The 13,506-nt window shown below is 43.6% G+C and overlaps 1 protein-coding gene across 2 annotated transcripts in view; it reads right to left on the reverse strand.

Moving 5' to 3' along the window:
- Positions 1-358: 358 nt before the first annotated feature.
- The window catches only part of AMMECR1 (AMMECR nuclear protein 1), a 164,789-nt gene continuing 151,641 nt past the window's right edge, over positions 359-13,506 (reverse strand). For both annotated transcript variants that reach the window (XM_004710047.2, XM_004710046.2), the window contains 3 exons: positions 5,423-5,513; positions 3,675-3,771; positions 359-1,354 (listed from right to left, as the gene is read on the reverse strand). In XM_004710047.2, the coding sequence (XP_004710104.1) occupies positions 1,240-1,354; positions 3,675-3,771; positions 5,423-5,513 (303 nt within the window). In that variant the 3' untranslated portion in view covers positions 359-1,239. The remainder of the gene's footprint in view (positions 1,355-3,674; positions 3,772-5,422; positions 5,514-13,506) is intronic.

Below are 13,506 nucleotides of genomic sequence, written 5' to 3' on the forward strand. Positions count from 1 at the left end.
TTCATTTGTCTGAAAGTCCAGGATTGTCCCCAATGACAAATATCTCTGAAATCATGGCGTCCATGAGCTTCTGTCTCTCAAGCGATTATCTTTACCATTTCATTAAATGGTAGCTAACATTGTCTCTGGCCACTCATGACTTATTGAACCCTAAAGCTAACAAATTTTAAATTACTAGAGAATAAACAAAGGTCTCTTTTTTGGTTTTTTGCTCAAAATCATTTTTTCCATTTAAAAAAATACTTAAGAGTAAGGAAATTTGTCGAGTCTGTGGCTTCAAGTATAGAAACAATAAAATATTACAAGAATATTTCTCTAAATTGCTTCCCCCCTTATTATCCCTCTCCCCCCGCCCCTTTAACTCCACTTAATTATACCCTTTTTAAAGGCACTGAATTCTCTATCTGCTCTCTTCCTAATAGTCACTGCTCTTCAAAGTGATTTCTGTGGCATATCTGGAAGGTAGTTTGCACTTTTAAAAAAATGTTTTAGTTGGTAAGTTAATCCACAACGTGATGAGGCAGTCTCTCCTCTGAGAACCAGTACGGTAGGCATCCGTGGTTTCTCAGGCTCTGTGACAAGCCCTCCCTCCTGGACCTCTGAAGGTTAGCTACTAGAATCTGAATCTGAATCATGAATCTGAGCCATGGGAAAACATCTATTGAAGGAGTGAACACCCACCTATGAAGCTAATAACACAGCGAAGCTCAGACAAACCCAAGAGTACCATACGAAGACCTGATATTTGAGAGGAATGACTCCCAAACTCAACTTACTGAGAAAACTACAGAAGAACCGAAATACGATCCTTAAAAACTACGTACTTTCTTCCATCCACAGTTGAAGAAAGGAAGGGAAGCAGGGAGGGACAGGCAGAGGGAGGGAGGATGGATGGACGGACAGACAGAAAGACAGAAAAATAGAGAAAGAACCCTGATTTTGATAGAAAAAGCCAAATTCGATATACTCTTGTAGGAAATCAAACCCCAAAAGTTATATATGCTGCAAAAAAAAAAAAAATCAACGAGCAAAAGAATCAAATAGGATCTTCTTAACAGATGCCATTTTTCCTACCCGTTACCATGATGATCTAGCCTGACTATGTCCAAACTTCATCACAGTAACGGCAACTATCATCATAAAATAGTACAGTCAAAGAGATAGCTAGACCACGAAGGGGCAGGGTCTCCCGGGAAGAGGTCTGCAGAGAGGCCCAGGGACTGGTTGTGCGGCTCAGTGTCAGGAATAATGGTTGTATGGTGGCAGGGGATGCCCAATGCCATTTTGGAAATGATGATGCTGGCGATGAGCAAGGTATTCAGCATAGCTCAGGGTCATCTTTTCACTACGGTACCTGAAAGAAAGCCATGGTAAAGACAACGGTTAACATCAGCAAATATGTCCTTGACCTGCCAACATCAGAGAACAGGAGGGAGCGTGGAGGTCAGTTTCTGCTTGGGGGAAACGCCGAGAGCAGCAGCGCCTTGCTCAGTGTGGCACAGCGACTAAGGGCTCAAGCTAGGACCTGAGCCCTTGCAATCTACGTGCTCTTTCCACATGACTGTTTCTTGTTTAATTTGATCTAGACATTCCCGAGAGGTTATGCTTTCTTCTAGTCGTGTTAATACTGTCCCTGCTTGCTGACAGGGGGGACCAATGTGCACTCCTAGCCATTCCAGTGTGTCCTTCGTTTTCAGATGTCCCATCTCCCCCTCCCTGCACACAGCTACTTAGGTTTCCCATCCTTAGCCTTTCCCCCACATCTCTCCAAAATGTATGTGTTTTTCTTCGACCTTCAAGCCCTCATCTCACATTACCCGTCAGCCCACTGTTACTGCCACTCTTGCTCAGCAACTGTTCTTTCCACGGTCTGCCCCGATTTCCTCACCATCGTGCTCCCAACCCACTCCCCTTTTGATGTGTTCTCCTATCTCTTGGGCTCTGCGTCACCACACCCTCCTGGTCCTTCCCCTGGTTCTCTCCCTGTCCCCTCTATTCCTGTACTGTCAGGTTGACCTCGCATGGCCACTCTCAGCTCCTCTGCAGCTCCAGTCTTTCCTCCGTGGAACCACTGCCGTCCCAGGTTCAGTTGTGGCCTCTTTACAGATGGCCCCCAACTCGCCATCTCGGCCATGAACTCTCTGTACACAGGGGTATTTTCAATGGACCTTCCAGTGTAGCTCTCCCAGGAGGCACTGACAAACCACAGTGACTGCCTGAGCATGAGTCTCCACCGCTGGGCCCTACCTCTGTTAAGGGCATCATCGTGGGCCCTCTGATCGAGATCCACACCTTAACATCCTTTCCTTGCGGCTTGGTCCTGGGAAGGATGAGTCAGCTTTTCCTCACTTCCATGGTATTTTCCTAACAGTGCTTCCCTTTCTTCCTACCCTACTGCCATAGTTCTAACCCACATCATTGTTGTGCCGTGGCTCTAGATTCTTGGATAATAGCACTATCTCCTTCTTTTCCCATCTTGCAATCCCATCCAATCCCAGTCCAAATCTACCCAGACGGAATCCCTTACTAACTGGCCGCTGCATCAGGTCCACACTTCAGGACTTCCAGAGCCACCAACCCACCTTCTGGGTCATCTCTCTTCTCTGATGACTGCCTTCTATACATGAGGGGGCTTCAAAGGGTTGATGGAGAAACTCACATTCTTTCTTCATTCCATTGTTCCCATCAACTTTTTGAAGCCCCTTCATATTTATAATCAACAGCCAGAGAACCCGGGCTAATAATATTCCACAGTACTTTGCCTTGGCTCACGAGGCTCTCTTGAAGGGGATTCCTTTCTTCCTCCACTCCCGGCTTGTCAAATAGCCCAGCCATTCTTGAAGCCCAGCCCTGACTCAGCTTCCTCTTGGAAACCATCTGTTGCCCCCCACCCCCACCCCATTCCTTCCTGGAATAGCTTTCCCTACTGCAGCATCTCACTCCACCCATCACATTCTTGCATTGCTAATGTTTTGGAATGGGTTTTTTTGGCAGGGGGAGGGTAAATTGTGCCTGCCCTTTGGGCCCCCTAGACTGTGCACTCAGGGAGCACAGAAGTAGGGGTTGTTTCTGATTTGTCCCTCCTGGGTGCTTAGAATGGTTCCGTTTTTAGACTATAGGCATTCAAATCATTTTCTGGAATTGAAGTAGATGAAAACCGCCACCCATTTTCTTAAAATGTTGGATGTCTCCCTTTGAAATGTGTATGCATGTGACTCTATGCTGAAATTTCTTGAGCATTTGTGGGTTTAGCGCAAGCACATCTTTTCAGCACATTTTGTGTGTGTGGCAGACATCAACCCCTGTTTTAAGATTAAATTCCAATTCAATGGCCACTGATCAGAATCCTTGGATTGTGCTAGGCAATGGCAAAAGCGAGCCAATCACCAATTCGGGTACTTTCTCCAGTGCCATCTAACGTCTCAGAGGGCCTGTGTTGACAAAGCCAGAATCAACACAGAGAGCTAAAGATGGGAAGACAGGCTCATACATCAGACAGGCTTTACTGCCCAGCGGCCTTCCACTGTATTCGCCCTCAGTATGGCCCTGTCATTCCTTTCCCCTCTGTTTCAGAAAAGGGAAGCGAGGACAGTTAGAGAAAGCACAGGCAAGTCAAGCGTTACAGTCATATACCTCCCGGTGAGCCTTGCACCAGGAGAAAAGGCCTTGTGTACCTGGTCAGTTTTATGGTTTTCCTGAATTCATTAGTAATCGGAGCTTTGTATCCTCCTTTCCTCAGTAAGGAGTCTATGGTCTGAATGTGGTCCCATCCTGTGGAGAGTGAACCAGAGAACACAGCAGTCAAGCACATGCAACAAGCACCTTTGCTTAAACACAGAGTGACTTGGCAGAGGTCAGTTATCACTGTCACCAAATGCCACCAACTCCTTTGGTCCTAAAAAACGGTCACACAGAAGAACTAAGATGTCATCCTGGACAGAAGCAAGTCGACTCCACACACCTTTAGTTCTGGCTACCTGAGATGTCTAACAGCGGTGGCTTCATAGTCTCAAGCACAGCTGTAAGCACGGTGTCTAAGAAGCTGGCAGAAACTGCTCAATCCTGTTTCTGTAACAAACCAGACCCGACTTTCTAACCGGGGTATCTTTTGGAAGGACGGAGGAGTCTATAGTGCCGTCACGCCAACTCGGTAGTATTCAGGACTCCCATACTAACTCATGGTAATTGCTGTTCCTTAATGGAATCTTCTGCAGCCAATCAAGCCCCGCCCCCATGGGGGGGGGGGCAGGGGTACTATTTAAGAGCATTCTTATTGGTTCCCACATGAGATGGTCTATTACTCTCTGAGGCGCTCTACTGCTTAGGTATGCTTTCTGCAGGCAATGATGCTGCAAAATTCAGGTATTCTCGAAAACAGGGGTCCTCAAACTTTTAAAACAGGGGGCCAGTTCACTGTCCCTCAGACCCGTTGGAGGGCTGGACTATGGTTTAAAAAAAAACTATGAACAAATTCCTATGCACACTACACATATCTTATTTTGAAGCAAAAAAATAAATGGGGCAAAAACACCCGGCGGGCCAGATAAATGTCCTCGGGGGGCCACATGTGGCCCGCGGGCCGTAGTTTGAGGACCCCTGCTCTAAAACCACCTGAAGAAACCTCCAGCTAGCTGCCTTAAAGGCAAATGCTCATGGCTTCGTATTTCATAATATTGAGTTTCGTTGTTCTGTAGCTCACACTGATGTGAAACAAATGTGGCAAAACCAAATGGCCAATCTTTTCTGATGAGAAGAGCAAAAAAAAAAAAAGTTCATACGATGCAGAAGCAAATATCCATTTCAACCAATATGAAATTAGAATTCAGAAATGGTGAGAAAGGACAAACTGCTACCAAGGTAAAAAAAAAAAGTTATTTTTTTTTTGTAGTACCATGTTGTGATAGCTTTGTGAAATCAACCAAAGTATCCCCCTAGGAGGAAACAGCGACTCGTGTGTTCTCAGTGGCCCTCCTCTCCCTGGGAAATGTGTGATCTTCCAACTAGTATGAGACATTTGGAGCCTGACAATGAACTAATTGGGCTAACTGTCAGACACCAGGCTTGCTATGTCACAAGGCTACGTGCACAGTGTAATCTGAGAAACTGGCACCTCAAATGAGTAGCTCACTGTTGCCTAACATAAAGCTCCATTTTGGTTAAGTCTGTCCTTTTTGCAAGATTCGTTTGTTTTGGTTTTGCACGTGTGTCTCTCTGTACGGGCCAACTGTAGTGCAGATATTCAGCCATGGTATCATTCACTGATTGGACACAGACACTGCAGTGGCAGTGATGGAAGAGTCATTTCTCAGGATTTGACATTGACCAATTGTCACACATAACTGCAAGGTCAGATAGTGCATTTTCAGTTGTCTATTTGTTTAAATTCTTCACCAGCTCATATGAAATAAAGTGCAACAATGACCTTGCTCCTTTGCAACCTCCGGTAGGTAGGTGGCGGTGCGCTTTGATCCTTTTTCATTGATGAATTCTATTCTAATGCCATGTACACCCACCTGAAAGAAATGGGCAGTTTTATTAGTACAGTCTTCTTTTTCTACAGGAAGAAAAGGTTATAACTTCACTTTCAAGAGAATGCGGCACTTCCTTTCCCCCCTGAGGTTTGGAAAGGCATGTCAATTTTCTCCTTCTAAAGCCTTGACTTAGGGGTGAGGAGGCCATTACGATGTGGCCATGGAGACTGAAAAGGTGTATCTGCAGGTGCCCACCATGTGCTGGGCCAAGCCGTTCTGTTAGAAACTGGGACAACCCATCGGGGACTGGGTGGAAGAGCATGGTGGCTGGGATGGCTCCTGCCCCCACGTCCACATGATGGCCCGAGGCCATCAGGAACAGGCTCCCAGAAGATAGCCAGCAGTCACCCCGTGTTAACAGTACAACCACCACTTCAGGGCAAATTGCAAACCTTCTGGGCTGAGCCCTCCCAAACTCTCTAAAACACAAGCTGCCAGTCCAGTCAGTTCGGACTCGATGACAGACTTAGAAACCCCCATGGGGTTTCCAGGCTGTGGTCTTTACATAAGCAGATGGCCACATCTTCCTCCGGGGAGGGCTTGCGGAGTTCCAATCACTGACCTTTCCGGGGAGCAGCTGAGCCTTTCACCACGGCACCCCCAGGGCACCTTCTCGACTGTCTAGTCCCTTAACAACCTTGAATTGCAAGGAACTGAGCAAACATGGCCAGATAAGACTGAAGAAATAAAACCCCCAACTCCAGGAGATCCTACAACATCATCCACTACAATTCTTCTTTTAAAAAAATGCACATGTCTTAACGTGGGTCAGTGTCAACCCCTCACTGTCCATCTGCAACATGGTCCCTACAGAGTACTGCTACATTTAAGAGCCACCAAGTGCTTGACACAATAGATGGATGAATGGATTGTGATAAGGGCCGTAAGAGCCCCCAACAAAATGATTTAATACAATAAGAATTAAAATTCCTTTGGGGCAGGGCCTTTTAGTCTTTTCTCTAGCTCTAGGGCTTTGCCCAGAGATGACTATAAATTGAGATTGTTTATATGAAACAGACAACCTGCAGTGAAGCTTGGAAACAGTCTTCTAAAGAAGTGTGGGCAATCTACTGGTCAAATACAGTTTAAAGTAACATCCCTTTTCTTGGATTAATGCGGAATCTAAAGGAATTTCCTTTCTCCTCCTATTCCATACAGAATAGCGTCTAGCCCTAACGCTCATAAAAAGTTCGTAACTTCTTTCTGTAGGCCGGTGTTAGCAATGAAATCTCTAAAATATAAGCAACTCTATTCCATTTTCACTGTTTTCAAAGTGCAATATAAGACCGTGCAAAGTACTGGAGCCAAGCTAGAAGACCCTGTAAACATCATCTCCCACGAATAGACTTGCATTCTTTCCATCAGTCTGGATGGAAAGATCTAGGTCCAAGAACATGGGATGGGAAGGCCAATGAAAACCCTTTTGTGTCTGCTCTTATCCTGAATTTTTCCAAAGTTTCAAGGGAAAAAAGCCTCTGGAAACACATTTTGTTTTCTCCCCCAGGTGTTCGTCCACCCATCTATTAGGGCCTGTCAGATCATCGGAGCAGTTTATTTTGTTTCATTAAAGCATATCTCGGCGGCCAGGCCTTCTATCTATTTAATCAGTCTACGTCTGAGTCTCCCGGTGAACATGCCAGTGGGGCAAGTGTCTTGAAAATGGACAGTGCCCGGCCTTCATCCATTCGCTGGTGGGCAAGGACAGTGAGCAGCTGAGAAGAAATCGGAGTGCTCAGCTCTCAGGTATTTTCAGGATAAAGGGATATCTACTCATCTCTTCAGTGCCTGGCACAGTACTGAGATAATAACAAATTCGCATGGTGTCTGTATACTGAGTTTCTGAGCAGTGACTCTGACAATATTCCCTTGAAGTATCAGATTCCTTATCATTTGTTTTTTAAAATCTACAGCATACATAATGTATGCTCCCAGCACTCACTGGAGTGAAGTTTGAATTTTCCCCTCTAGTCATCAAAAATCTGTCGTGCTGAAATTGAAAAGATTATCTGATGTATATTAAGGTGTCTAAATCAAAAGTCTGAGAGGAAGAATGTTTCTCTATCTGTGAAATGAGTGTTGAACTAAATCAGTGATGCTTAACTGGTATAGCGTGGGAAACATGGGGGGTGAGGGGAGGGAAGGCTTAAGGTTTATCAGAACTTCCGGAGGGTTAATGTTCTAGCAAGCATGATCTTTAAAAACTCAACTCTCCGGGAGATTTTTGTTCTAGATAAACTAGATCATCTTCCATAGCCAATCTAGCTCTGATAAAGCACTATACAGTGAGGAGAAAAGATTTATGTAAATAGGGTTGGAGGGGTTTAAATATCTAAGTCCCTTCTTCATCTGAGAGTACATGATGTATTCAACAGAAATTTCAGAGATGCTAAAGCCTACTCATTTAATAATTAAAAGATAAATTAAGACCAACTGAATAGTGTATGAAGGAGCCCTGGTGGAGCTGTCAGGTAAATCTGTTGGACTATTAACCACAAGGTTAGTGGTTCAAACCCACCAGCTGCTCTGCATGAGATAGTTGAGGCTATATGCTGTCATAAAAATATACAACTTCAGAAACTCTATATAGGGTCACTGTGAGTCAGAATCAATCCAGTGGCAGTGGGTGGGTATGTTATATGAATGATTATCTCAACAAAGCTATTCTATTACACCCACTCCTCACTTATGGACATGGTTAGGCTCCAAAGACAGGGTTATTATGCAAAAACAAAAAACAAAAAACAAAAGGCCTTGTGGGAAAATGCAGGTTAATCACATCGGTTCACAAAATAGGGCATCACGTAACTGCCAAACTTCATTCTATAACTGTCAAAGATCCAAGAATCGGGGTTCAGCAATGTTGACATATAATCTTAACCAGCGTTATTCTTGCCTCGTACCTAGGTATTTGTTACTGTCAGAGGTACATCATTAATGTGTGAAACAGTATTTTTTACTATTGTTATGAATGCCAAATATTGGGTAATGAGATAGTTCTTAAACCCAAATAAGGAGTAGGTGTATAATAAAGATTAAGACCAAAACTAAGGATCAGTTAGTCAAAATAAAAATCACTCAGTCTGTCCATTTGAGTTATTACCCTATTTATAGCTTTGTTTCTGTCTTCCTATGAGTCTAAGCAATTGAAAGCCCGTGTAGGTGGAACTGTATGCATGGTGTCTCCTAAAGTGAATCCTTTGTGAAAAATAACTTCATTGATAGGCCCAAGATTCATTACACAAAGACAAAACGTCAAATCGATAGAGGGACTCATTTTCCAGCTAGCAGACTCAGGAACATGATAATAATGCTCATAATCAACTCATAGCCTAATAACTTTTTGTAACCTGTTGACCGACAGTATTTTCCTTACTTGTGGGACCACGGATGCCATCACATGATCATGGTGCATGGTTCAGACAGGAAAGTGGAAAATGGCCAGATGCTGAGAAGGACCGATAGTGGCCACCCGGTGTCAGTCACTGGCTTTGCAAATTAAGTCATCTCTGCTGAAATGAGCACCCGCCCTAATTCCATACTGCTCTGAGAGGTACCTCTTCCAAAGCTGGCACTCCAAAATGGGACCTTCATATTCCCTTACACAGAATGGAAGAATCTTCCCCAAATACAGGCCATAGATGCAATGATCAGCTACATCAGAGACCAGTGAGCCAGGGATTCCCTGAAGTAAATGTTTTTTCAGACTCTATTTCAGCAGCTTTGTCTTTCTAAGGATGGATAAGGAGGTAGGATCTGGGCAAACCACGTCAAGAACTATAATCCTAACTAATTCTGCACTGCTCAAAATACAGGCAGGTGAGCAAACACTGGAGGTGATTAGGCTGTTAGCACTGATTCAGTTCTGACCCATAGCAACCCGTTGGTACAACTGAATGAAACACAGCCCAGTCCTGCCCCGACCTCACAATGGTTCCGACCTATGCTCGAGCCCATTGTTGCAGTCGCTATGTCAGTCCATCTCACTGAGGGCCTTCCTCTTTTTTGCTGCCCCTCTACTTGACCAGGCAACTAGAAACTTGCAATGGCCTTAGAGAATCTGCAGGTCATTTTCAAAAATTTTAGATGGTTGGGGGGAGAGGGGGAGGCACTTTCAAAGTCTATCAGCTGTGATAGTGTTTTAATCCATATTGTACTTTTGCTAAGCAAAGTTATAAATCAACTTGAATGGTGGTAAATTAAATGTTAAGACTTGCAGATAAGAGGATATGGAATTAAACAGAGCTGTATCTGTGTGTGCTGAGAGAACACAGCGACCAGTTTGATAGATTCCTATTTCATGCTAAAAAGAAAGCCACATTTATTCTGACCCATTCCATCGCAAGTGATTTCCATGAATGTTATTATACGATCATTTGTTTTGAATATTGCTCAAACTGATTAAATATCAAGATTAATATTAAGACCCTAAAATATATCTCAATTATTCTGCGGTTGATTATCCAGTTTGGGGATTATTGCTGCACCTGCAATGCCGCCTGCCCGCAGCCCCATCCTCTTTCTGCTCTCGTCCATTTCTCTAATTCCTCACTCCTCTATCAGAGAGCATGTGGGCACAGAAAAGAGGATATACACGCAAATGAATCAATTTTGCTACATGGTAAAAGGTTTGGTTGAAGAGGAGATTATAAATAATGGCTAAAGCGAAGCTTCTAGACTGTCTGCAGATTTCATTTATCCTGGTTATCTGGTCTCTTGATAGAAATGTGGCTTCATTTAAAACTATTATCCTTTAATGCTGTGACTCTCAATAGAGGAGCATTAAAAAAAAGTGCCCCCCCCCCCCCCCCGTTACAGGGGCCCCTATGGTGCTTGCACAATCGCATACACAGGGCTTCATACCCCCTGGTTTATACATAAGGCAAGTGTTAGTCGCGTGCCTCACTAGCAGCGCTACAAAAGGGTATGACTTAAAAGACTCATCTAGCCAAAATTATACCTGAGTATGTTTTCTGGCTACGTGGACTAGGTTCCACGCAAGTCTCTGACCATTTGCATCTCCCATTACCTCGGCAGGACCTGATTTTCAGAACTGAATTTGACTCTGGCCGCATCCTGGCCCACAGAACCCATCCACCAATCTGTTTCCTGTTGTAGCAAATGCTACTTCATGTCCCACTCTTCCTGATTTTCAGAACCGGATGTTTGGTTTCTCTGGATTAACAGGATCCCAGCCCACCCCCATCACTGATTTCCACCTTGAAGGAAATAAAATTAAAGTATATTAAGGGGTCAGAAAAGCCAAAAGTTGGCTGGCATATCATTTTAGATGAAATTATTTAGCAAAAATTGTCCTAGCAATTAACATAGCAGACAGTGACTGGCCGTTCGCATAAGGCTGACCTGCCAGACTCAATAGTGCCAGTTCATTGAATTGACTTGAAAGGACTCTTCTCCTAATGAGAGGAGCTCAGGATGTTTGGCACCCTCCCCTAACCTTCAGAGGCTAGCGTCTGAGCAGACGAGCAGCCTCTCTCCCCAAAGGGGCCTGGTACCACGGACAGAAGCAAACACTGCCTTAGCCAGTCAGTGGGTCGGACCCAGAGACAGGCATTTGTTACATCCTTGGGAAGGGGGAGAAACCAAACAAACCCTAAAAGAACAACGCAGCACTTTCCACCCTTTTACTGCCAGCCCCAAAGCACGTTCTGTCCCCGCCCCCAGCCTGTCCATTCAGTCTTCAGAAAACAGCGACTGCTTCCTTCTCCCACGGAAAGCCAGTTCAACATGAAAGAGGAAAATGCTTCTGACTCGGAGCGCTTCCAAATGTATAATCAGTCCTGGGGCCTACAGAAACGTGGGCTTTCTGTCATATAGGCTAATAACCAAGTGTAGAGTTCTTAATGAAATACTCTCCCCAATCCTGATACTCCACCCACACTCACACCCACCAAATGAGGAGATATGATCCAGACCTGCCCCTGAAATCCTCACTGCTGCGAGTCACTTACATCGACCCAGCAATTTGAGAAGCAATTTTAAAGTTTGAGAGGTGCCCATCTGCACCACCAGGTCCCTTCCTATATACATCTTAAACAGGGTGGCTGCAATTCCTTTTTTAACTTTTTAACTCGGTAATTTCTACCTCATTATGCATGCAAAATTATAATCTTGGCCTCTTTTGTTTATTTGTTTACAAAAATAGGACATCATTTTTTACAAAGAAAGAAAGCCTTTAGGGAAGTGTAAAGGAGGAGATCAAACTGACCAGTAGTCACATCCTACCTAGAGATAACTCTTGCCTGCGTGATGGAAAAAAATAACTTTCTCCTGAACCGAGATGCTACTAATGGCCATTTTGTAGGCTGTTTTTCCCCATGATCCATTGTCTAGTTTCTGTTGCTGCCGTTACGTGCAAGTCTCTCTTCAGTAAGAAGCTTTAGAAGATGAAGAAATACTGGAAACATAAATCACAAGGGATAACTGATTGCAAAACCGTCTCTTGGATGCAAGTAATCTTTCTATCATATTCTACTATAAAATCCAGGCTTCCTCATCTACCTTAGTGGAGGTTTCCTTTTTCTTCCTGTTATTTGGGGAAAACCACTTGCACAGGCACCCTTGACCAACATTGCTCTTCTCTAAAATCCCTCCCCACACAGTCATCACCTTCAGCTTCCAAGTGTGTTCCATCTCCATGGATCCAATTCTTGGCTTTTGCAGAGTTTAAAGGACCAATTAATGCCAATTTTGATTCATGTAGGAACGTAGACATCTGGTCTGTCAGGAACACAAGACTGCCAATTTATTTCACAAAGGCCCCTGACCAACAATCTGATGACAATTATTTTAACTAACAGCTGACACAGGAATCTAAAATACCTGAATTATCTAATAAATGACCCTCTGAACTTTTAGCTTCTTAGTGAAATTTTAAAGAAGTCACAGCTAATGAAGAGGTACTAGGAAGCCAACCATGTTTATCTATCATTTGCAATGAAAGAAATTGTCCTTATGCTAAGGTTTTACAGCGAACAAGTGACAGTTCAGAGTGCAATTAAGAGGGCAAAAAGACCCACCCCAGCTCTCTATAATGAATACTTATAATGAACATTCTATAAAAATTGGACATCCTGAAGCTCTCCAACCTTTAAATGAAAAAGCCTGATTTTTATCAAAAGTTAGTACAACACATTCCTACCTTTTTTTTTAAAAAAAAAGGGGGGGAATGAGGAAGAGAGTGGATGTACAAAGAAACTAAAGTTACACAATTTCTGAAAATCTAGGCATGTGAATTTGTTTAGTTTTCAAGGCCTAGCATGGGGAGGTGGCCATGGGGGGCTGCATAATCTCCTCTTGATAAACACACCCAACAGGAAATCATGTTGTTTGTATGGCCAGGAACTAAGAAAATTTCTATTCATGTTAGAACTGTACCATGGGTACAGGTTTTTAGGACAGTTTTTCTTAGTCTGTAAAACAGATGTGGCTCCTACCAAGTTCCATGAGGGTTGACTTGATTGATATGAATAATTCTTGAAGTCAAGAAAAGGGCCTAGAAACCCTCTAGAGAATCTTTCAGCCAAGCAAAATATCTATTTGTAAAGTTAAAAAAAAAAATCCCTTAATTTCAATGGCGGTGGTTTAATCTACTAGTTGAATTTGGATTTACATCTATAATATTCACATAAAACAGAGGTCCTTCTGGTTCCTGAATAATTTCCTTCTTGCAGAGAATTATCTTGTGAAAGAAAAAAAAAATCTGAATGCGTCATTTTTAAAAAGGGATGATTTTTCACTTTCCCTGCCTGCAGGAAGTTGGCAATGGCCATTTTAAAAGTTAGCAAGCTCTTCTGCTCACTTCTTTTTTTAAATCATTTTATTAGGGGCTCCTACAACTCTTATCACAATCCATACATACATCAATTGGGTAAAGCGCATTTGTACATCATTCTCAAAACATTTCCTCTCCACTTAAGCCCCCGGCATTAGGTCCTCATTTTCCCCTCCCTCCCCG

The sequence above is a fragment of the Echinops telfairi genome, unplaced genomic scaffold (assembly GCF_000313985.2).
Source record: "Echinops telfairi isolate 266 unplaced genomic scaffold, ASM31398v2 ScPeMD7_7427;HRSCAF=8465, whole genome shotgun sequence".
NCBI lineage: Eukaryota > Metazoa > Chordata > Mammalia > Afrosoricida > Tenrecidae > Echinops > Echinops telfairi.